The 25,754-nt window shown below is 46.5% G+C and overlaps 1 protein-coding gene across 5 annotated transcripts; it reads right to left on the bottom strand.

The window, feature by feature from the left end:
* Window positions 1-13,369: 13,369 nt before the first annotated feature.
* On the bottom strand, window positions 13,370-24,317 carry LOC137381310 (gastrula zinc finger protein XlCGF8.2DB-like). 5 transcript variants are annotated; one of them, XM_068053683.1, is made up of 4 exons: window positions 24,270-24,317; window positions 21,769-21,890; window positions 18,444-19,181; window positions 13,370-15,724 (listed from the first exon to the last, which is right to left on the bottom strand). In XM_068053683.1, the coding sequence occupies exon 4, from the start codon at window positions 14,305-14,307 to the stop codon at window positions 13,870-13,872; it is 438 nt and encodes a 145-aa protein (XP_067909784.1). In that variant the 5' UTR covers window positions 14,308-15,724; window positions 18,444-19,181; window positions 21,769-21,890; window positions 24,270-24,317; the 3' UTR covers window positions 13,370-13,869. The 5 variants fall into 5 exon arrangements, with proteins under 5 accessions (XP_067909784.1, XP_067909782.1, XP_067909783.1 ...); XM_068053681.1 differs by lacking the exon at window positions 24,270-24,317 and adding an exon at window positions 23,350-23,720; XM_068053682.1 differs by lacking the exon at window positions 24,270-24,317 and adding an exon at window positions 22,664-22,991.
* Window positions 24,318-25,754: the final 1,437 nt, after the last annotated feature.

Genomic DNA, 25,754 nt, shown 5'->3' with positions numbered 1-25,754 from the left:
CTCATGTGTGTCTGTTTATGACAGTATTGATCGGACTGACCACTGCACAGTCCTTGTGGAGACCAAACAATGTCTACACACAGAGGCCCCCCTACCATTGTACCAGTTGTCACGACCATCGTGTTCAATGAGATAGATTAAGAACAGATTGAACAGCTAAACTGATGACCCACGAGGTGCTGTGGGCCACTGCAAGCAGCTGAATTATATTCGACCAGAATCTAAGCTCGTGGGTCTCATTCCTCCATCGCCATCAAGGCAGATAAGTACCTCAGTCAGTGAGGCGTGAAGAAGATCCAACAATAAAAGCAAAATACTGCAGATGCTGGAAATCTGAAATAAAAACAAGAAATGCAGGAAATACTCAGCAGGTCTGGCAGCATCTGTGCAGAAAGAAGCAGAGTTAACGTTTCAGGTCAGTGACCCTACATCAGAACCGGCAGAGGCTAGAAATCTAATATTTTTAAGCAAGTAAAGCGGGGGTGGGGCAAGAGATAACAAAAGAGGTGTTGATAGGACAGAGGGTCACAGAGAATAACTGACCAGAAGGTCATGGAGCAAAGGCAAACGGTATGTTAATGGTGTAGTGAAAGACAAAGCAATAGTACAGAGATTGTGTTAATTGACAGAAAAATGAACAGTACTGGGCCAAAGCACAAACATGAAAAAGTGGGTAGGCTCAGTAGAAACAAACTAAACAAACTAAAATAAAATAAACACATTAAAAAGAAAAAAGAACTAAAAATAAAAAGGGGGGCCCATCATGCTCTGATATTACTGAACTCAATGTTCAGTCTGGCAGGCTGTAGAGTGCCTAATTGGTAAATGAGGTGTTGTTCCTCAAGCTTGCGTTGATGTTCATTGGAACACTGCAGCAATTCCAGGACAGAGATGTGGGCATGAGAGTGGGGGGTGGGGTATTGTTGAAATGGCCAGCAACCGGAAGCTCGGGATCATGCTTTTGGACTGAGCTGAGGTGTCACAAAGCGGTCACTCAGTCTGCGTTGGTCTTCCCAATGTAGAGGAGACCACATTGTGAGCAGCGAATACAGTACACTAAAGTGGAAGAAGTATAAGTAAATCGCTGCTTCACCTGAAAGGAGTGTTTGGGGCCTTGGATAGTGAGGAGAGAGGAGGTAAATGGGCAATTATTACACCTCCTGCGATTGCAGGGGAAGGTGCCGTGGGAAGGGGACAAAGTGCGGGTTATGGAGGAGTAGACCTCGGTGTCGCAGAGGGAATGATCCCTTCAGAATGCTGACAGGGGAAGGGAGGAGAAGATGCATTTGGTAGCGGCATCACGCTGGAGGTTGCCGAACTGGCGGAGGATGATCCTTTGGATGTGGAGGCTGGTGGGGTGGAAAGTGAGGATAAGGGGAACCCTGTCATGGTTCTGGGAGGGAGGGGAAGGGGTGAGGGTAGAGGTGCAGGAAATGGGCCAGACATGGTTGAGGGCCCTGTCAATTACAGTGGGGGGGAATCCTTGGTTGAGGAAAAAGGAAGACATATCAGAAGCGCTGTCATGGAAGGTAGCATCATCAGAGCAGATGCGTCAGAGATGGAGAAACTGGGAGAATAGAACAGAGTCCTTACAGGGGGCAGGGTGTGAAGAAGTGCAGTCGAGGTAGCTGTGGGAGTTGGTGGGCTTATAATGAATATTAGTAGACAGCCTATCCCCAGAGATGGAGACAGAGAAGTCAAGAAAGGGAAGGTAAGTGTCGGAGATGGACCATGTAAAGGTGAGGGAAGGGTGAAAATTGGAAGCAAAGTTGATAATGTTTTCCAGTTCTGGGCGGCAGCAGGAACTGGCACCGATACAGTCATCAATGTACCGTAAAAAGAGTTTGGGGAGGGGGCCTGAGTAGGACTGGAACAAGGAATGTTTGACATATCCCACAAAAAGACAGGCATAACGAGGACCCATGTGGGTACCCAGAGCAACACTTTTACTTGAAGGAAGTGAGTGGAGTTGAAGGAGAAGTCGTTCAATGTGAGAACAAGTTCAGCCAGGCGGAGGAGGGTGGTGGTGGATGGGGACTGGTAGGGCCTCTGTTCAAGGAAGAAGCGGAGAGTCCTCAAACCGTCCTGGTGGGGGATGGAAGTGTAGAGGGATTGGACGTCCATAGTGAAGGGGAGGCGGTTGGAGCCAGGAAACTGGAAATTGTCAAAATGACGTAGGGCATCAGAAGAGTCATAGATGTAGGTGGGAAAAGACTGGACTGGGGAGAAAAGATAGAGTCAAGATAGGAAGAAATAAGTTCAGTGGGGCAGGAACAGGCTGAAGCAATGGGTCTTCCGGTACAGTCCTGTTAGTGGATTTTGGGAAGGAGGTAGAAGCGGGCTTGTAGAAGTGGGTTGCAGGACTATGAGGTTGGAAGCTGTAGAGGGAAGATCTCCAGAGGGGATGAGGTCAGTCCTGTGGGCAGTCACTTGATGTTCAGTGGTGGGGTCATGGTCCAGGGGGAAGTTGGAAGAAGTGTCTGTGAGTTGGCGCTGAACCTCTGCAAGGTAGATGTCGGTAGGCCAGACAACACATAATATTATATTAGTGAAGATGATCCAACCAGCCAATAACCATCTGATCAGCTGTTCTAAATCAGCAGCAGAGAGGGTCATCAACAGTATTATTCAGCAGCACTTAGTAACCAGTGATGGGTGGTAGTAATGTTCCAGCTGTACAGAGTTCTGCATAGACCCCATCTGGAGTACTACATTCAGATCTGGGCAATGCACCGCAGGAAATAATTTCATTCCTCGAAGGATGGAGATGTTATGAAAGTGCTTCTATTTTTTACATTTTTTTGAGGATTCGTATGTAAGAATTATGGATATTGATTTATTTAGGAAAACTGAAAAAATTCCATGGATAATAAAAGCAAAATACTGTCGATGCTGGAAATCTGAAATAAAACAAAAAGTGCTGGAAAATACTCAGCAGGTCTGGCAGCATCTATGGAGAGAAAAGCACAGTTAACATTTCAGGTCAGTGACTTTCCATCAGAACTGGCAAAGGTTAGAAATGTATTAGGTTTTAAGCAAATAAGGTGGGGGTGGGGCAAAAGAGAACAAAAGTGAAGGTGTTGATAGGACAGCAGGTCACAGAGAATAATTGACAAGGAGGTCATGGGACAAAGGCGTTAATGGTGTGGTGAAAGACAAAGCATTAGTGCAGAGAGGGTGTTAAAATGACAGAATAATGAAAGCCCAAGCCAAAAGCACAAACATGAAAAAAAACAGTGGCCATGCACCCTGACGCTGGGAAGGCCTGGCCCCAATATTGCCGGCGGCGGCGGCGAGGCCTGGTGGTGTTTCCTGCCACCGCTGCTCGGCGACAGGTTCGCCAAATAGATATGTAAAGAGATACTTACCACGCCGCATTATGCATCCCATTGCGAGTTACCAAACAGTTTTGAATATTGAGCTGAACGGGCATCTCTCACGTGCCTTCCCATTCCTGACTGTCACGGAACCATATTTATTTTCTCCTCAGATTATAACAGTGTACCTTTAAGACAGAGAGAGAAATTTTTAGATTTCTGAGGCACAGGTTGCCAGCTGCACTTGTTACCGAGGCCACAGCAGGAGAGAGGTCTCATGGTATAATGTTTCAACTTAACTGTGTGGGGAAAATCAACTGAAACCAATTTTGAGCGACTCACTAGCGAAACATGCTTACTGAAGAAAAGAGGTGTCTATTTCTCAGCAGAAATTCTGCAAGGAGCTACAGACCAAGTTAGTTGCCGAAGGATAAAAAAAAAACCCTTTGAAGAGACCATGAGACTATTTGTATTACTGAAGTAAAGTTTCGACTGAGAGACTGTCGGTTTTAAAATTCAAGTAGACCTATTGCTGTGTTCATCGTTGAAAAAACTGTTTGATGCCTGCTGCAGCCGAAGTGCTTTGAATGTCTATCTACTAAGAGACTATTTCATCAAATCTGCATGGAGACTAAGAGTGGCATTTGATTATTTTCACATAAGAATACCTCACCCATCAGGAACATAACCCACAAAGACTTATATGCCAGTTGTTTATTTATTCTTAAGAAGCAACTACATTTTAAAACATAATTTTTAACAGAAACTGGTTAACCATGATTCTTTTGAGTGTACGTGTGTGTATGGGGGGAGGGACAGGAGGGGAGTTAGGTTAAAATAAGAAGTTATCAGGTCTTTAGACATAGGTTTATCTTAATTGTGTATATGATTTAGTTTTTAATAAATAATTAATTTGTTGTTGTCTAAAGATACCTGGTTTGATCTGTTTTATTCTGGGGGTTACTAGAGTGTTTAATGTGGCTGTTTTCCATTTGGGTGGGAAAACTTTAATAATATGCTGCGACCTGTGGAGTGACAGGACTGAATTGACAGTGCATTGCTCCCGCCTCGGTTGTAACCCCAACTGATAAAAGCCGGCAGAACAGAGGTGCTCAGAGCCTGTGAAGGTGAGTGTTGCGAGACGGGTCTCAACTCTGCATACATGAATGGAGGTGGGTGGGGGAGGGCATTAAAGGGAGAACAATTCTGCATACGTAATAGAGGCACCATGTACACTCCCTCCATAAAGGGGCCACTCTGCGCCAGTGAATGTTTGGGGCAGTGAAGGAACAATGGCACTCCAGGAACCCTTTGTATGGGGTGGGGGCCACAAATGGTAGGCGGTTAAAGGTAATGCAGCTGATGGGCCAATCCACACAACTGTAACAAACTGAATGTGATCATGCTGCCCCACTCTTAGTGAAAGTTAAGACGGGCAATGCCATGCGTCACCATATAGTCAATGCATGTACACACCTGAAGTACCAATCCACATCATTCTTTGCCCTGTTAGGTGCCTTTGAAGTATTGAAGGAACCAAGTTTAATTGTAACATTGAGATGCAAATCGTTCATCCTGTATTCATTGCTCCACAGTCCGTAAGAAGCCATATTCACCGGAGGCAGACCCAAGAGGCAGCCCACTTGAAAGCCCCAGGTCATGAGCAGCAGCAGCCCCCAAGGCAAAGTCGGCACTACAGAATGCCATACATCTCTAGGTGCTGCATGACATACCTGCAGATTTCTGAGTGCCGATGTCAGGTGACTGCGGATGTTGAGAGAGGTGGTGACTCATCTCTGTGAACTGCTGAATGATGACCTGCAGCCGATGGGCTTTGGTGGATATCCTATACCTGTGACCCTCAAAGTGACAACGGCTGTTAACTTCTGCACATCTGCATCATTTCAGAGACCCACTGGTGACTTATGTGGGGTGACACAGTCAGCAGTGCTCCACTGGATCAGGGAGATCACTGATGTCCTGTACAGGAGGGCCAGTGAATATGTACACTTCAGGACGGACCCTGAGAGTCAGGCCCAGAGGGCCATCAGATTTGGCTCCATTGCAGGATTGCCATAGGTGCAAGGGGTCATAGACTGCACCCATGTGGCCATCAAGGCTCCCACCGGGCGACCAGCTGCATACCTCGACCGAAAGGGCATCCACCCGCTCAAAGTGCAACTGGTATGTGATCATAGTGGCACACTATGCAAATCTGAGCCCGCTTTCCAGGTAGCTGCAATGACGCCTTCATCCTGTGCCAGTCCCAGGTGCTGCTGCTGTTCACTGAACTGGCTGAGATCGAGGGGTGGATTCTTGGAAACCCCTTGCAGACATGGTTCTTGATGCCGGTGACAAACCCCACCAGTAATGCAGAGGAGAGATACAATGCCAGCCACGGCGCGACAAGAGCCACCATTGAGCAGGCGATCAGCATGTTGAAGATGCGCTTCTGCTGCCTGGATAGATCAGGTGGGCCCCTGCAGTATGCACCAGAAAGCTTGTATAGTTGTAATTTTCTGTGCTCTGCACAACTTTGCACTAAATATGGGGGAGGCCTTGCAGGATGAGGAGAGACGTAGACTGGATTCCTCCTTGGACAATGAGAATGTAGAGGGCTTGCAGCAGGAAAGGCGCATGGGAGGACAGAGAGCATCCAGGCACAGCATATCGGGTGAGCAGTGAGCAAGGGATACACGACAATGCCTTATTAATCAATGCTTCTCTAGACCCCGAAGTGCACCATCTGTTGTACATGCCACACACCACCCTTGTTCACCTGTTGTGCAGCTGGCTGCATCTGTAACATCTTTGTCTCCACCATAACTGGCAGCAGCTGACTGAGTCACTATCTATGTTACTGCAGCCATGGAGAGGCACATGAGTAATACTGGCATGTGAATGATGTTATTCCATACATTGGAAGTTCTTTCAGTCCAATGATCTAATGGGAGGAGACATTTTTTTTTATTCATTCATGGGATGTGGGCGTCACTGGCTATGCCAGCATTTATTGCCCATCCCTAATTTCCCTTGAGAAGGTGATGGTGAGCTGCCTTCTTGAACCACTGCAGTCCATTTGGGGTAGGTAGACCCACAGTGCTGTTAGGAAGGGAGTTCCAGGATTTTGACCCAGCAACAGTGAAGGAACGGCGATATAGTTCCAAGTCAGGATGGTGTGTGACTTGGAGGGGAACTTGCAGGTGGTGGTGTTCCCATGTATTTGCTGCCCTTGTCCTTCTAGTTGGTAGAGGTCATGGATTTGGAAGGTGCTGGCTAAGGAGCCTTGGTGCTTTGCTGCAGGGCATCTTGTAGATTAGATTAGATTAGAGATACAGCACTGAAACAGGCCCTTCGGCCCACCGAGTCTGTGCCGAACATCAACCACCCATTTATACTAATCCTACACTAATCCCATATTCCTACCAAACATCCCCACCTGTCCCTATATTTCCCTACCACCACTGGTGACAATTTATAATGGCCAATTTACCTATCAACCTGCAAGTCTTTTGGCTTGTGGGAGGAAACCGGAGCACCCGGAGAAAACCCACGCAGACACAGGGAGAACTTGCAAACTCCACACAGGCAGTACCTGGAATCGAACCCGGGTCCCTAGAGCTGTGAGGCTGCGGTGCTAACCACTGCGCCACTGTGCTGCAGTGGTACACACTGCTGCTACTGTGCGTCGGTGGTGGAGGGAGTGAATGTTTGCAGATGTGGTGCCAATCAAGCGGGCTGCTTTGTCCTGGATGGTGTCGAGCTTCTTGAGTGTTGTTGGAGCTGCACCCATCCAGGCAAGTGGAGAGTATTCCATCACACTCCTGACTTGTGCCTTGTAGATGGTGGACAGACTTTCAGGAGTCAGGAGGTGAGTTACTCGCCTCAGGATTCCTAGCCTCTGACCTGCTCTTGTAGCCATGGTATTTATATGGTTACTCCAGTTCAGTTTCTGGTCAATGGTAGCCCCTAGGATGTTGATAGTGGGGGATTTAGCGATGGTAATGCCGTTGAATGTCAAGGGGAGATGGTTAGATTCTCTCTTGTTGGAGATGGTCATTGCCTGGCACTTGTGTGGCATGAATGTTACTTGCCACTTATCAGCCCAAACCTGGATATTGTCCAGGTATTGCTGCATTTCTACACGGACTGCTTCAGTATCTGAGGAGTCACGAATGGTGCTGAACATTGTGCAATCATCAGCAGACATCTCCACTTCTGACCTTATGATTGAAGGAAGATCATTGATGAAGCAGCAGAAGATGGTTGGGCCTAGGACACTACCCTGAGGAGCTCCTGCAGTGATTTCCGTGAGCTGAGATGACTGACCACCAACAACCACAACCATCTTCCTTTGTGCTAGGTATGACTCCAGCCAGCGGAGGGTTTTCCCCTATTCCCATTGAACTCAGTTTTGCTAGGGCTCCTTGATGCCATACTCGGTCAAATGCTGCCTTGATGTCAAGGGCAGTCACTCTCACCTCACCTCTTGAGTTCAGCTCTTTTGTCCATGTTTGAACCAAGGCTGTGTTGAGGTCAGGAGCTGAGTGGCCCTGGCAGAACCCAAACTGAGCATCACTGAGCAGGTTATTGCTAAGCAAGCGCCGCTTGATGGCACTGTTGATGACACCTTCCATCACTTTACTGATGATTGAGAGTAGGCTGATGGGGCGGTAATTGGCTGGGTTGGACTTGTCCTGCTTTTTGTGTACAGGACATACCTGGGCAATTTTCCATATTGCAGGGTAGATGCCAGTATCGTAGCTGTACTGGAACAGCTTGGCTAGTGGTGCGGCAAGTTCTGGAGCACAGGTCTTCAGTACTATTGCCGGAATATTGTCAGGGCCCATAGCTTTTGCAGTATCCAGGGCCATCAGTCATTTCTTGATATCACGCGGGGTGAATCAAATTGGCTGAAGTCTGGCATCTGTGATGCTGGGGACTTCAGAAGGAGGCCGAGATGGATCATCAATTCAGCACTTCTGGCTGAAGATTGTTGCAAATGCTTCAGCCTTATCTTTCGCACTGATATGCTGGGCTCCCCCATCATGATTGGTACATGTTGGCACACATCATTGACAGTTAAAATGAGACACATATTAACGAAGCACATTTAGTGAGAGTCAATTATACATTGGAGTGTCACCCATGCAGACCCATTTGAGTCACGCAGCTTTTTTGAAAACCTTGCGATGCCACCTCTGTGCCAGCAGCCTGACTGGAAGAAGTCTGCTGATCAGATTGTCCTTTGGCTGTGGATGACTTTGGCGGTCGTCCTCTGTGCGCACGAGGCCTGGAGGGCCCCTGCTAGCTGGGGGATATCTTGCATCAGTGCAGAACACTCCTCAGACTTCGTGGCTGCTGGAACTTGACTCACCACTGAAGGCGCTGAGAGGCTGGTGTTCACATTGGAATCATCTTGAGTAGGGACCCCAGATATGGTGCGCAGGCTCGCCTCCTCCCTCTCAAGGCTCATAGGAACCTCGCTGCTCTCCCAGGAAGGACCAGGAGCAGGGACAATCTCCAAGACCCTGGTCCCTCTCTTGCCTTTCCACTGCTGCGTCCAGTTCATGGCCATGGCGAGAGTATGCAGGTCAGCATTGGAATCTGGCTCTGCAAGAGGACTGCCATCCTTTTCATGGAGGAAGTCATGTGCTCAAATGCCTGGGACATGGCAGCTGTCCTGGCCTGGATGGACTCCCCCATCGCCTGCTCAAGGCTGCGCACGGCCTGAGGCATCTTCACCAGATGTTGCAATGACTGATGCTGCATCTCCAGCAGGCCCTGTGCTGTCAATACCAGAGGGTTATCATTAGACTGGGGCTCAGCATGGGCCTGCACACCCACAGTCCTCTGACTGTTACAGGCCTCGGCTGTCTCAGCCTCAGTCAGCTGCTCAGGCATGTGTGCAGTGCTCTCATCAGCTTGTGACCCTGATTCTAATGCCGATTGGATTGAGGTGAGTGTATCTGCGCAGGTGGAAGGTGCGGGAGTGTTATGGGACACTGCATCCTCTGAGGATGTCTCCTCCTCAGAGGTGTGGGAGGACTCCAGGGCCTGTGGTTTGGATTTGGAGCATCGACCTGAAAGTTACAATGTGAAGACCACAATGTCAGTCTTTATGGTGCATGTTTAACGATTATGACAGCATTGTCTCAAACAATAAAATGTCCTAAATCATCATTGTGTTTATCAAATTGCTGTCTATTCATCCAGGACCCTGAGCTCCACTTCAGTTATGGCACGTTCTACATGGATAGCTGCTAGTTCCAGGGCCTCCTCCAGGGCCTGTGTAAGCGGACATAGGTCAGGTACCCCGCCACCACTCCTGGATGTCTCACGCGTATTGTGAGCCCTCTTAACCTTTAAGAGCAAGGAAGTAGATATTGAACATTGCCAAACGACAACACCATACATGTCACAACAGGGGCTGGACCCAAAGATGGGGGAAGTTCAGTCTGTACTACTGACTGAGCCTTTCATGTAGGTGCAAACAAGGGTGAGTTCTTTCATACTCGCAGCCATTCATGTAGCAACATTCCTCCCTGCCTGACCTCCCTGTCTTTGGCATGGCAGTGGCACACATGTAACTCTCTGTGTGGGACACCCAGGTTCAGCAGATCCATGCAATAAAGTGCCACTTCCCTTTACGGAGCGCAATACATCATTCATCCTCTTGTGGTACTGCATCCACTCCTGGCGGATGGCCCCACGGCTACTAACCTCCGCTGCTACCTCCACCCAGGCTTGCTTGGTCAAGTGGGAGGGCCTCTTTTTACCATTGCTGGGGAACAGGGCAGCACAGTGGCGCAGTGGTTAGCACCGCAGCCTCACAGCTCCAGGGACCCAGGTTCAATTCTGGGTACTGCCTGTGCGGAGTTTGCAAGTTCTCCCTGTGACCGCATGGGTTTTCGTCGGGTGCTCTGGTTTCCTCCCACAGCCAAAGACTTGCAGGTTGATAGGTAAATTGGCCATTATAAATTGCCCCTAGTACAGGTAGGTGGTGTGTGTTTGTGTGAGGGATGAAGGTAAAAAGGGAACTTTCATATTTCAATCTGTGTGTTAATGCTATGCTTCATTACTGGATAAGTGTTTGTTTTTTTATAATAAACAGATAATTTTGTTGTTAAAGAAAGCTGGTTGGTGTGTTTAATTTTGGAATAAGGAGTAGAGTATATGATTGATCATATCAGTAACTGGGTAAACATGTTAAATAAATAAATAAAATAAATATGACCCGTGGAAAAGTGGAATTGGAAAAGACAGTGCACTCCCCCTGCCTCAGTTGTAACAGAGGCCATTCGGCCCGCCCTGCCTGAGCCAGCTCTCTGCAAGAGGAACTCACTTTGTCCCACTGCCCCCTCCTTTTCCCCACAGCCCTGCAATTTTTTTCTCTTCAGATAATTATCCAGTTCTCTTTTGAAGGCCTCAATTGAATCTGCCTCGACCATGCTCTCAGGCAGTGCATTCCTGATCCGAACCACTCGGTGTGTAAAACAGTTTTTTCTCATTGCTTCTTTTAACAATTACCGTGGTTCTGGATCATGATCTAAAACATGTGGTCCAATCAAACGAAAAGAAGTCAAAAGCACACTGGGCTCCTGTAGTCATTGATAGAAGACTTTCTGACCCACAGGGGATCCTGGGTAATTAATCTTCCATTGAAAGCTCCAAATATTGAATGACGATTATTTTCATTTCATCCCATGGAAATTGGGGCTGGAGAGGCAATGAACAAAATTATTAAATAAATTATATAGATACTCGAGTGCCAGGGCCATCAACTATGGTTGAAGTACAATGGGACTTCTTTGCCACATTTGGTCTCAGGAATTGAGAGGGATGTTTTTGCAATGTCCAGATGACACCAAATTGGGTCATAGAACTAATAATGTGCAGGACTGCACTGAAATCCAGGAAGACATAAACAGGCTGTCAGACTGGACAGATAAATGGGAAATGAAATTTAACACACTGAAATGTGAGCTGGTTCAATTTGGGAGAAGGAATAAGGATGCCAGTTATTGGTTAGAATGTAAGAAACTAAATGGAGTCAAGAAGCAGAGAGATCTGGGAACAGAGCCACATAAATCACTAAAAGGAGCAACACAAGTCAATAAGAGAGCAGAGAAAGAGCTGATGTTCTTTTCTGGAGGAATACACTGCAACAGCAGGGAGGGAATCTTAAATTTATAGAGAACCTCACTTAGAAGGACTGTGAGCAGTTCTGGTCTCCATATTAAAAAAGGATATTGAAGCACTGAAGAAAGTGCAGAATAGATTTACAAAGATGTCACCAGAGAGGATGCTACTATCCAGCAAGATTGAGCAGGCTGGGGCTCCTTTCTCTGGAAAAGAGAAGACTAGGAGGAGATCTGATACAGGTCTTTAAAATTATCAGTGAGTCAGTACAGTGGGTAGCAATATAAGACAGAAATTAACAGGTCAAATAGAGAACTTAGGAGGAATTTCTCTACTCAGAGTGGTGAGAATGTGGAACTCGCTGCCACGTGGAGTGGATGAAGCAGAGAGCAATGATGTGTTTAAGGGGAGGCGCAATACATTTATGAGGAGAAGGGAAAAGAGGGATATGGGGTGGGACAAGGTAATTAGATTGGTAATTAGGAGGATCATGTGAATTATAAACACCAGAACAGACTAGTGTGGCCGAATGGCCTGTTTCTGAGCTGTAATTCTGCTTCTGTATAGAATGGAAGGATTAATGTTTAATCCTACAGGCCCAGGGGTGGAGTAACAAACAGGTTAACAGGGCTGTGAGGTAGATAAATACTCAGGTTCACAGGCCCAGAGGTAGATTGAATTTCCAGTTTACAGGCGCAAGGGTGGATTAATGCTCAGGTTTACAGGGCCCAGGGGTGGATTAATGCTCGGGTTTACAGGGCACCGGGGGTGGGGGGGGAGGGGATTAATGTTCAGGTTTAGTAAACCCAGGCGTGGATTAATGAAATGTCTGGCTCTAACTTTTATATTATTATCCCTAGTACTAGGTTTCCCAACTAGCGGAAAGAGTTTCTCTCTATCCTATCAGTTCCAGTTAATACCTTATAAACTTTGTTGAAAGCACCTGTTACCTTCTAAATTCCAGAGAATACAACCATTGTGATGTGATGCATTTTAGCACAAGCATAGAGAGAGATAATATATACTTAAAGGCACATTTATAAAGAGCTTGGCTTTACAGGGCCCAGTGGTGGATTAATGTTCAGGATTACTGGGTTGAGGGGTGAATTAATGTTCGGGATTACTGGGCTCAGGGGTGGATTAATCTTTGGGTTTACAGGATCCATGAGTGCATTAATGCTCAGGTTTATGGGACCCAGGTTGGATTAATGCCCGTGTTTACAGGGCCCAGGGTCTGCCCCTAAATGTTAGACTACGCCTCCTAGTACTGGATTTCCCAACCAACAGAAATAGTTCCTCTCTATCTACCCTATCAGGTCCAATTAATATCTTGAAAACTATGATCAATCAACCCTTCATTTTCTGAATTCCAGGGATACAACCCTCTTAGTGAGGTGATGCACTCTGGCAGAAGGGATAGGGAGAGGCAATATAAATGTAATGGTACAGTTCTAAACTGTGGGCAGGGACAGAGGAACTTGGGGTTTCATTTGCATATATCATTGAAGGTGGCAGGACATATTGAGAGTAGCTGGCGAAGCATTTGGGATCTTGGGCTTCATAAATAGAGGTTATGAGTACAGTAGCAGGGAAGTTATGCTGAACCTTTAAAAAGTTCTCGTTAAGCCCCAACTAGATTATTGTGGCCAGTTCCGGTCACCACACTTTAGGAAGGATGTGAAGGTCCTTAAAACAGAACCAGGTCTTTAAAACAGAAATCAAACATTCCTATTTGATTTCAGGCATTACCATATATTGTTCTTTATCTTAGATGACATTTTATCTTTTTAAAAGTAACTTGCTAAATTACACTGGACTTATTGCATCTCAAAATTATTCCAAATTCAAATAACAGTGTTAAATACATGTTGCTGGGGTTACAGGTTTTGTTAATGTTTATTTTTCCCAAAAGAACCTTTATTTCTCGATATTCAGTTTTAAAATATTTTCATGACAGACAAAAAGATAAGTTCTTAAATTCTTAAACCTGCCTTATTTCTTATGCCACTATGGTCAGCTGTTTAAAAAAAAAGCAAAGAATCCATTGTGGCTTTGTCCCAAAGCCCAATGGGTTACTTTGTCCAATTATATCTGTCAATTTAGAAACTTAAATTTTAATAATGTCCAATATATAAATTTTACACTCAATAATACAAAGTTGTGTGGCGTTTTAATTTAAAAATCAGCTGCCGTGGGGTTAATTTCTCCTTTCATTTAAGTGGGTGGAGCAAAACATTCCCAGATGTGTCACTTCATCGAACTTTAAAAAAAAACTTTCCTGATCTTAAAAGATTCCAAACTCCAAACCAAACAGTTTTGTTCAATTCTTTTTGGTATCTTTAGGGATTGAAAACAACAAAAATCATTGCTAACATTATCAATTTCAGATGAAAATATCTCCATCAGGATTTTAGATTAAACTCCAATTGTCTCTTATTAGTGCGAACAGATTAGTGATTAGTAAGATGCGATAAACAATGAATGCAATCCCACACACAGTGTAGGTGAATGGCCTCTCCCCAGGGTAAACGTGCCGGTGTCTCAGCAGGGCAGATGACCGAGTGAATCCCTTCCCACACACGGAGTAGGTGACCGGCCTCTCCCCAGTGAGAGTGTGTTGGTGCCTCCGCAGATTCTTTTTACTTTTAAAGCTCTGCTCAGTCAGAAAATTGTGAACAAGCTGATGTTTACTGAGCTGCATTGTCTGAATGAATCCCTTCCCACACATGGAGCAGTGTGAATGGCCTCTCCCCAGTGTGAATTCCCTGGTGTACAATGAGGTTGCCTGCTTGCCTGAACCCAGTCCTGCAGCGAGAGCCCCTGAACAGTCTCTCGTCAATCTGAACATGTTGATGGGATATCAGACCCTGGAAACTTTTATAGCAATTCCCACAGTCCTGACATTTACAAGGTCTTTAGTCAGTGTGAACCTGCCGATGTCTCAGCAAGTTGGATAACTGAGTGAATCCCTTCCCACACTCGGAGCTGATGAACAGTCTCTCCCCGGTGTGAACTCTGGTTTTTCAGCAAGTTGGATAACTGAGTGAATCACTTCCCACACTCGGAGCTGATGAATGGTCTCTCCCCGGTGTGAATACGCTGATGTACACTGAGGTTGCCTGATCACCTGAACCCAGTCCCGCAGTGACAGCACCTGAACGGTCTCTCGTCAGTATGAACAGGTTGATGGGACATCAGTTCCCTGGAACTTTTATAGCACTTCCCACAGTCTGGACATTTAAAAGGTCTCATCAGTGTGAACTCGCTGGTGTGTCTGCAGGACAGATGAATCAGTGAATCCCTTTCCACATATGGAGCAGGTGAACAACCTCTCTCCAGTGTGAAGTCGCTGGTGTCTCAGAAACTTGGATGATCCCCTGAACACTTTCCCGCAGTGAGAGCAGCTGAACTGTGTGGAACCAGTGTGAATGTGCTGTTGCTCCCTCAGTGCATGTGGGCTTTTATAGCTGTTCTCATAGTCAGAGCATTTCAATTTTCTCTTGTGTGAACTCACCAGTATCTCCGCAGGGAAGAGAAAGGAGTGAATCCCTTCTCACACATGGAACACATGAATGACCTCTCCCCATTGTTTATTTATTTATTTAGAGATACAGCACTGAAACAGGCCCTACGGCCCACCGAGTCTATGCCGACCAACAACCACCCATTTATACTAACCCTACAGTAATCCCATATTCCTACCACCTACCTGCACTGGGGGCAATTTACAATGGCCAATTTACCTATCAACCTGCAAGTCTTTGGCTATGGCAAAAACCCACGCGGTCACAGGGATAACTTGCAAACTCCACACAGGCAGTACCCAGAATCGAACCCGGGTTGCTGGAGCTGTGAGGCTGCGGTGCTAACCACTGCGCCGCCTCAAATGCGCTGATGTGGCAGCAGAGTAGCTGACTGAGGAATCCCTTCCCCCCACATGGAACAGGTGAACAGTCTCTCCCCAGTGTATCTGTGTCGATGAGTTTCCAGCTCAGAGGGTTAAGTGAATTCCTTCTCAGTCCCCACGTTCCCACGGCTTCTCCCCGGTGTGACTACGCTTGTGTCTCGACAGGCCAGATGATCGGCTGCAGCCTCGTCCACAAACAGAACACGAGTATGGTTTCCCCACGCTGTGAACGAGACTTTTTGCTTCCATGGTGAAAGGCCAATGCTATTCAGATCCTGATGAATCGGGTGACTCTGTCAGATCCTGACATGATGTTTGGTTTGAGTTTCCAGTCTGGAAATCCTCCCCTACTAATGCCCTGTAAAATGAATTTAAAACAAGAAAGAGAGAGTGTGAGCGAATCCACAAAAACACAAAGGCAGGTTGTGAAATGGAGCTGAATGAATCTGGTAATTTATGGGGCCGGCACAATTAAAAAGTGACCATGAAAGCTGCTGGATTGTTATACAACCCCAACCAGTTCACTAGTGTCCTCCAGGGAAGGGAACCTGCAACCCAGTCTGGACCTACACAAGACTCTGTCCTCTACGGGAGGAAAGAGAGAGGGAGAGACAGAAAGAGAGAGGCGGTAGAGGGGGCAAAGGAGATGGACTGCATAAATCCACAACTCAACCAGAATTTTGACAATCTCCCAAACCAGCATTGTCCACATCCTAAGAATAATCTTTTAAAAAAAAATCTGTATAAACCAGCAATAAAACAAATGCAAAATCTGCAGATGGTGGAAATCTGAAATAAAAAGAGAAAATTCTGGAAATCCTCAGCAGAACAGTTCAGTTCCTGCAGCATCTGTGGAGACAGAAACAGAGTTAACGTTTCAGCTGTTCAGCACCATTCGTGACTCCTCAGATACTGAAGCAGTCCGTGTGGAAATGCAACAAGACCTGGACAATATCCAGGCTTGGGCTGATAAGTGGCAAGTAACATTCACGCCCATACAAGTGCCAGGCAATGACCATCTCCAACAAGAGACAATCTACCATCTCCCTGTGACATTCAATGCCATTACGAATCCCTCACTCTCAACAACGTGGGGGTTACCATTGACCAGAAACTGAACTGGGTAGCTATAGAAGTACTGTGGCTACAAGAGCAGGTCAGAGGTTAGGAATCCTGTGGCGAGTAACTCACCTCCTGACTCCCCAAAGCCTGTCCACCATCTACAAGGCACAAGTCAGGAGTGTGATGGAATACTCTCCACTTGCCGGGTGGGTGCAGCTCCAACAACACTCAAGAAGCTCGACACCATCCAGGACAAAGCAGCCCACTTGATTGGCACTTCATCCACAAACATTCACTCCCTCCACCACTGACGTACAATACCATCTACAAGATGCATTGCAGCAATGCACCAAGGCTCCTTAGACAGCACCTTCCAAACCTGTGACCTCTACCAACTAGAAGGACAAGGGCAGCAAATGTATGGGAACACCACTACCTGCAAGTTCCCCTCCAAGCCACACACCATCCTGACTTGGAAATATATCACCGTTCCTTCAATGTCACTGGGTCAAAATCCTGGAACTCCCTTCCTAACAGCACTGTGGGTGTACCTACCCCAAATGGACTGCAACGGTTCAAGAAGGCAGCTCACCACCATCTTCTCAAGGGCAATTAGGGATGGGCAATAAATGCTGGCCCGGCCAGCGACACCCACATCCCATGAATGAATAAGAAAAAGCTGAAGGTTTGGATGAAAAGTTTCTCCACGGAAGCTGAGGATTTCCAGCAGCTTTTGCTTTTATTTCCAAAGCTGGAGTGAAGCTGAGAGACTGTAGGGGGAGGTGGTGGCGTAGTGGTATTGTCACTGGACTAGTAACTCAGAGACCCAGGGTATTGCTCTGGGGACATGGGTTCAAATCCCACCACAGCAGAAGGTGGAATTTGAATTCAATTAATAAATCTGGAATTAAAAAGCTAGTCTAATGATGGCCATGAAACCATTGTCGAAAGATGTAAAAACCCATCTGCTTCACTAATGTCCTTTAAGGGAAGGAAATCTGCTGTCCTTACCTGGTCTGGCCTACATGTGACTCCAGACCCACAGCAATGTGGTTGACTCTTACATGCCCTCTGAAATGGCCTAGCAAGCCACTCAGTTGTATCTAACCGCTACGAAGTCAATAAAAACAGCACTGTAGGTGTACCTACCCCACATGGACTGCAGCAGTTCAAGAAGGCAGCTCACCACCACCTTCTCAAGGGCAATTAGGGATGGGCAATAAATGCTGGCCTGGCCAGCGATGCCCACATCCCATGAATGAATAAATAAAAAAAAAAACAGATATATAAAATATTTAAATTCACTGGAATAAAATCCTGGAACTCCCTATCAGCACATGGAACTACACCACATGGACTGCAGCAGTTCAAGGTGTCTAACCATCACTTTCTCAAGGGTAATAAATGCTGGATTTACCAGCAGTGGCCACAGACAACGAATCAACGAAATAAATAAATATTCCAACTCCCGAGGGATCTTCTGGATATCAAATTGTGGGGAGGCTGTGTCCCACCACAGGGTTTAGAAAGTAGGTCAACAGCATTCGGGTCTGAATACGATCCAAGGGTCCCCTCTGTGTTCCGCTAGATGGCTGATGCCCCGAGTAAGAGCCCATAGGTCCCAGGTTTATCCCGCAGTGATAGGCCCGAATGTGCGAGGTTACTGATCACCATTTTGGACAGGACGGGGTCAGGGCGCATGCGCGGCCATCTTGGTGATGGCAGAGAGAGTGGGCGGGGCTTCAAGGTCCCAGTGACCAGGAGAGAAAATCATTGCCCCTTGACTTTATTCTCACTCTGCAAACAGAGGCTGGAGAACTGAACCCAGCCAGAGTAGAGGGAGGGAGAAAACTGGCAGTAGAGGAAAGAAATGGTTCAGATGGTGCCATGGGTTTGGATTTCAGCACAGGGAGGAGGGAGAGTGTGTGGGACAGAGATTTACAGCTTTGGGGGAACAAGAAAGGAAAACATGTTCCAAATAAACTAGTATTGTCTGTTCTGAATTTCGTACTTACTGTGATATGTTCCCAATCTGCAGCTGCCCTTTCAGAAGGGGATGGTTGGCCTCCATCTTGAACCTATCCAGTCCCTGTGGTGATGGTACTTCCACAATGCCAGGAGTGACAGTATTTTAACTGAGCAGTGATGAAGGAATGGCGATATATGTCCAAGTCAGGATGGTGTGTGCTTTGGAGGTGATGCTGTTCCCATGCACCAGATGATCTTACCTTTCTGGGTGGTGGGGGCTGTGGGTTTGGGAAGTTCTGTCAAAGAAACCTTGTATTTAGCAGATATGAAGTCTCTCTCCTTTGCCCCTTCCCCCATCATTCTCTCTCCTTCCATCGAGGCTGGAGGCTTGTGCAGGCCCAGACCAGTGACAGGATCCCTTCCTGAATGATAGTAGTGAACCAGTTGGATTTTATGTTCATACGGCATGTTTCATGATCACTTTTTTTGGTGTCAGCTTCACACATTACTAGATTCATTCAGTTCCATTTCACAACTTGTCCTTGTTCTTTTGTGGGTCCTCTCTCACTCCCTTTTTCCTGTTTTAACTTCATTTTACAGGGTGCTAGAAGGGGAGGAATTGCAGGTGGGAAACGCAAACCAAACATCACATCAAGACCTGACAGAGTCACTTCATCATCAGCATCTGAATATCATCAGCCTTTGAACATGCAAGCAAAAAGCCTTGCTCACAGTGTGAAGAAACTGTAGACGTGTGTGGCCGAGGCTTCAGCTGACCATTCGACCTGTTGAAACACAAGTGCAGTCACACCAGGGAGAAGTTGTGGAAATGCAGGGACTATGAGAAGGGATTCATTACCTGTCCGAGCTGGAAACTCATCGGCACAGTCACACTGAGGACAGGCCATTCTCCTGCTCCGTGTGTGGGAAGGGATTCACTCACTCATCTGCTCTGCTAACACATTAGCATATTCACACTGGGGAGAGGCCGTTCACCTGCTCCGTGTGTGGGAAGGGATTCTCTCAGTCATCCAGCCTCTATACATACCAGTGAGTTCACACTGGGTAGAAGCCATTCTCCTGCTCCGTGTGTGGGAAGGGATTTAATCAGTCATCTAACCTGCTGAGATTCCAATGAGCTCGCATGTGATTGCAGGTGTTGCATTCTGCTGTTATTGCTGCTGTTAATAACATCCAGGACTCACCATACTCATTTTGACAGAGGGATTTATACCTGATGTTGATAGTCTTCATAGCTGCGGTGCAGTTTAATATTCTGACAATCGGTTTGCTTTACTTTGTAACCTTTACTCTTCAAATAAAGTAGCTTGCTTTGGGCTATTCTCAAAGTTTTGTGGGATGAAACCAGTGATTTACTTGTACTTCTTGCAATTTAGTATTTTATATTCACTGCTCATAAAGTGGTCTCCTCTACATTGGGAAGACCAAACTCAAATTGGGTGATCACTTTGAGGAATACCTCCTTTCAGTCTGCAAGCATGACCCTGAGTTTCCAGTCACTTCCCATTTTAAGTCTCCGTCCCACTCTGTCCTTGGCCTCCTGCACTGTTCCAATGAAGCTCGATGGGAGCTCGAGAAACAACAGCTCATCTTTCGATTAGGCACTTTGCAACCTTCCAGACTCAACATTGAGTTCAGCAGTTTCTGTACCAACACAGAGTTGTCAGGATCTAGAACACTCCACCTGAAAAGGTGTTGGAACCTGATTCTATAAGTAATTTTGAAAGAGTGTTGACAGGTATTTGAGAATGAGGAACTTACAGGATAACAAGTGGGGTGTGGCTCTTTCAAAGAGCCAGCACAAGCACTAAGGGTTGAATGGCCTCCTTCTGTGCTATAAGTTTCTATCATTCTCGGAATTGGCCATTTAGCCCCTCGGGCCTGTTCCACCGTGCAATGAGATCATGGCTGATCTGTGACCTAACTACCTACTTTTACCTCATATCCCTTAATACCTCTAGTTAACAAAGATCGATCAATGTCCAGTTGATTTCGCATCAACTGCTGTTCGTGGAAGAGAGTTCCAAACCTCTATCACCCTTTGTATGTAGAAGTGTTTCCTAACTTCACTCCTGAAAGTTCTGATGAAGGGTCACTGACCTGAAGCGTTAACTCTGCTTCTCTCTCCACAGATGCTGCCAGACCTGCTGAGTATTTCCAGCATTTCTTGTTTTTATTTCACTCCTGAAAGGTCTGGCTCTAAGTTTTAGACTGTGCCCCCTAGTCCTAGATTCTCCAACCTGCAGAAATAGTTTCTCTCTATCTATCCAATCAATTCCAATTAAGATCTTGAAAATGTCAATCAAATGAACCCTTAATCTTCCAAATTCCAGTGAATACAACCCTCATAGTGAGGTGATGTATTTTGGCAGAAGGTATAGGGAGAGGCAATATATACTTAATGCCACAGTTCTAAAGAGTGTGCAGGGACAGGGGACCTGGAAGTTCATGTGCATAGATCATTAAAGGTGGCAGGACATACTGAGAGAGTAGTTAGTAAAGCATATTGGATCTTGGGCTTCATAAATCAAGGTATATAGTACAAAAGCAGGGAAGATCTGCTGAACTTTTATAAATCTCTGGTGCGGTAACAACTTAGAATATTGTGTCTAGTTCTGCTCAGCACATTAGGAAGGATATGAGGGTCTTTGTGAGGGTGCAGTGGCGATTTACCAGAATGATTCCTGATACGAGAGTATTTACCTTTGAGGTTAGGTTGGACAAGCTCGGGTTGTTCTCCTTGGAGGAGGGGAGATCTAATAGAGGTGCACAAGATTACAACAGCTTTAAATAAATGACAAGACAAAGAAAAGCTGTTTCCATTAGCTAATAATACAAAGATTAGGGGACATAGAATAAGGTTTTGGGCAAGAGATACAGGAGGGATATGAGGATGAACATTTTTACACTACGACTGATAATGACCTGGAACTTGTTGCCAACGAGGGTGATGGAAGTGGAGACGATGAATGATGTCAAAAGGAAATGGAGTAGGCACTTGAGGGAAATAAACTTGCAGGGCTAAGGGGACAGAGTGGGGGAATGGGACTGACTGGATTGCAATAGAGAACTGGAATGGGCTCAAGGAGCCAAACAGCCTCCTTCTATACCATAATGACTCGATGGCTCATTTATGTAATCGCTCCTGGTCATTTAACCCTTGGAGTCCAAGTATCATTCAGGTAAATCTATGCTGAACCCTCTCCAGGACCAATATATCCTTCCTGAGTTGTGGTGCCCAGGACTGAACACAGTGCTCCAGGTGTGGTGTAACCAGGGCTTTGTGTATCTCAGTGCTTTTCCAGTCACACAGATACTGGAAATCCTTTCCCACAAACAGAAGAAACAAACCTTTTCCCTTCCACATTCAAAGCTGATGGTCTTCAGATCCTGATCAATCTAATGATTCTGTCAAATCTTGAAGCGATGCTTGGTTTGAGTTTGCAGTTTGAAAATCCTCCCCTTCTAATCCCCTGTAAAAGGAGTTTACAAAAGGCATCACTGTCAGTCCAGGATTGAAATTCACAACATTCTCTCCTCCTGCTTCATGATGCAGGATGGCCATTCATGCACCCTGCCGCACATTGCCCATAAAAAAGATGCCAGCAAGTTCTTGAACTCATTCGTACCTTTTTCTATAAGGACCTTTAACAGGCACCCTGAGGAATTGAAGAGGATACACATTCATGATTGGGACTCTGATTATTATAGTTCCCAACATATATTTTAATTAAGTCAGACCTTTTGTAATGGGGTAATTTTCTTTTGTATTGTTATTATTCATATGTAATTTTAATGAATGAGCAATATACCTAACATGAATTTCCTTAAGGGCAATAAACTGAAATTGAAGTCGAGAGACCTCCTCGTAGTACTGCTCCTGGGGCTGGCCAAAGTGGCCATCAATAGGTCCAGGCAGCAGGCAGTCAAGGGGGTGGTCCAGAAAGAATGTCTGCCTCTCTGCCATGGCTACATCTGCGCCCGGGTGTCCTGGAGAGGGAGCACGCAGTGTCCACCTGTACGCTTGAGGCAGTCATCGACACTGAGCACCAGAGGGACTGGAGTGCAACGTCACAAGGAATGACATTTTAGTTTGATTTAGCAAAGTTTCCGTTATAGTTTTGGTTACCGCATATTACTGGAACCCATCCCTTTAAGTTACTGACACAACAATAAAGACCTACACAGATCAGCGGCCGAGTTCCACATCCAACACCAAACCCAACATAAACCAACTCTTAATTACCAAAGAGTGGGGGAGGGGCACCTCCTGCCCTGTGCTGTGTCCCAAATGGTGCCTCCCTCCCCCAGGCCTCTTGATAATTGGGCTAAGTTTTCTTCAGAGATTTGGCCTTTGATATTACAGTTCATTAATCCTTAATTCCTTCAAAAAGAGCTGGACAGCTGGTGGTCAGTAACTTGGGCCTGTCACTGGGAGAGGTCCCGCAGCTGCCGCCCCGCACAGTGCAAACATGGGACCTGGAGCTTCTTATTGGGGTTATTGAGGCCTACTGCGGGTGTTTCTGAATCCCCCCCAACCCACCCAGTCCCTACTGTCCTCCATTTACAGACACTGAGACCAGTCCCCATTTCTTCTCCATTTGGAGACACTCCCTGAGCAGTCTCAATTTCTCCTCCATTTAGAGACGCTCCCTGCCTCTCCTGGATTTTGGGAGTCTCTACTCTGAGTGACGGAATCCTTACAGTGCAGAAGGAGGCCATTCCACCCATCGTGTCTGCACTGGCTCTCTGAAACAGCAATTCCCTCAGTTCCATTCCCCTGCCTATTCTTCCTTTTCACACAACTGTCTAATTCCCTTTTGAATGCTTCAATTGAAAGTGCCTCCACCACACTCTCAGGCAGCACATACCAGACCATAACCACTCACTGCATGAAAACATTCTTCCTCATGTCACTTTTGCTGCTCTTACCAAATACTTTCAACCTGTGCCCTCTCGTTCTCGATCCTTTCACGAGTGGGAACAGTTTCTCTCTATCTACTCTGTCCAGATCCCTCATGATTTTGAATACCTCTATCAAATCACCTCTCAGCCTTCTCTTCTCCAAGGAAAACAGTCCTAACTTCTCCAATCTCTCTTCATAACTGAAATTCCTCATTCCTGGAACCATTCTTGTGAATCTTTTCTGTACTCTCTCCAATGCCCTCACGTCTTTCCTAAAGTGTGGTGCCCAGAACTGGATGCAATACTCCAGCTGAGGCCGAAGTAGTGTTTTGTACAAGTTCAACATAACTTCCTTGCTATTGTACTCTATGCTCCTATTAATAAAGTCAAGGACACTGTTTGCTTTATTGACCACTCTCCCAACCTGTCCTTCCATCTTCAATGACATTCTTCCGACCAAAATGAATCACTTCACATTTCCCTTCATCTGCCACCTGTCTACCTATTCCACCAACTTGTCTATGTCCTTTTGCAGTTCTGCGCTATCCTCCTCACCGTTCACAATGCTTCTAAGTTCCATACCATCTGCAAGCTTTGAAATTGTGCCTTGTACACCAAGGTCTAGGTCATTTATATCAGTAAAAGCAAGGGTCCCAACACTGACCCCTAGGGAACTCCACAACAAACCTTCCTCCAACCTGAAAGACATCCATTAACCACTACTCTTTGTTTCCTATCACTCAGCCAATTTCATATCCATCTTGCTACCGAGCTTTTTATTCTATGAGCTATAAGTGCTACTCCCGGCTCTTTGTTGAGATTCGGACCGCAAGGATGCGGTGGAAGCCGCGGCTAAGAAGTTGTTCCTGACTCTACACTCAGTACGTATACCACCTATGGGCCCTGGGCTTTATTAACTCATCTCCCTCCCACTTGCTTGAACTCACTCTCTGCCGCAACCCCAGCCGGCTGCGCATGATCAGCTCACACAACCCGTCCCGGCAGCTCCGGACCAATAGGAAGAGCGGGGGCGGCCAGGAGGACCGATTGGGCTGTGGGTCCTCCAACGAATCGGAGCGAGGGGGGCGGGGGGCGGGGCTCGCGGCAAGGAGGGGCGTGGCTCGCGGCAAGGAGTGGGCGGAGCCTCCTCTTGTCCTCAGGTCCCACCTTCTCTTGCTATTGGTCCGGATCTGCCGTCAATCACTCGGACATTGTGAGCTGACAGGTCGCTGGAGGGAGCTTAAAGTACCTAGTGCGCAGGCGCATCGCGGCGCAGTGTGAATGATGGTGACTTTTGAATGGCAACTGCAGCCGGTAAGAGGCGTCAGAAACATCCGGCGTAGGCCTTAACACCGCCAATAAGAAGCTCCCGTGTTTACATTGAGTGGGGCGGCACCGGTGACAGGCTCGGGTTAACGGCCAGTAGCTCTTTTTGTAGGAACTAAGGCTAAATAAACTGTAACATCAAAGGGCAAAACTTTAAAGGGGGAGGGAGGAACCATTTGGGACACAACACAGGGCAGGAGGTTCCCCCAAGACTCTCCTTGGACTGGGCCATACCTGGGCAGGGCTGGCTCAAGGTGCAGGAAGCTGATAGGCTGAGCTGTGGACTGGGAGGAGTGGGGAGGTTTGACTGACAGGCCTGGGGAGGGGGATATCAGGGCAGGTACACACACTGCTCTAATATAAAAGCAAAATACTGCGGATGCTGGAAATCTGAAACAAAAACAAGAAATGCTGGATTCACTCAGCAGGTCTGGCAGCATCTGTGGAAAGAGAAGCAGAGTTAACGTTTCGGGTCAGTGACCCTTCTTCGGAACTGACAAATATTAGAAAAGTCACAGATCAAACACCAGGAGGGAAATAGAAAGCAATGAAGGTGAACAAGGTAAAAGAGACAAACGAAAATCCCGTCGGAGAGAAGAGCAGAACTTCTTCAAGGTAGGCATTCCTGGAAGAGAAGTGGCAGTGAATTAAACACTAAAATAAAAGCAAAATACTGCGGATGCTGGAAATCTGAAACAAAAACAAGAAATGCTGGATTCACTCAGCAGGTCTGGCAGCATCTGTGGAAAGAGAAGCAGAGTTAACGTTTCGGGTCGGTGACCCTTCTTCGGAACTGACAAATATTAGAAAAGTCACAGATCAAACACCAGGAGGGAAATAGAAAGCAATGAAGGTGAACAAGGTAAAAGAGACAAACGAAAATCCCGTCGGAGAGAAGAGCAGAACTTCTTCAAGGTAGGCATTCCCCCTTTTCCTCCTGGGATGTTTTACTGGAGTCGTGTGGGTGAGTGTTTCTAAACTCTGTCTCCCTATCCTGGTAATGTAGGTGGATTGTAGGTTGCTGTGAGTGTTGGACTTTATTGCCTGTCCTCAGGGCAATGTGCAGCAGGGTGTATGCACGGCTATCCTGGATGAAGAAGCTGGAA

The sequence above is a fragment of the Heterodontus francisci genome, chromosome 22 (assembly GCF_036365525.1).
Source record: "Heterodontus francisci isolate sHetFra1 chromosome 22, sHetFra1.hap1, whole genome shotgun sequence".
Classification (NCBI taxonomy): Eukaryota; Metazoa; Chordata; class Chondrichthyes; order Heterodontiformes; family Heterodontidae; genus Heterodontus; species Heterodontus francisci.
Note: the sequence above shows the minus strand (reverse complement) of the source record. Positions and strands in the feature narration are given on the sequence as shown.

What these genes read in the sequence shown, in the direction of transcription:
- LOC137381310 (XM_068053683.1), bottom strand. Translation starts at nt 14,307, where the DNA reads ATGTTCAGATTGACGAGAGACTGTTCAGGGGCTCTCGCTGCAGGACTG.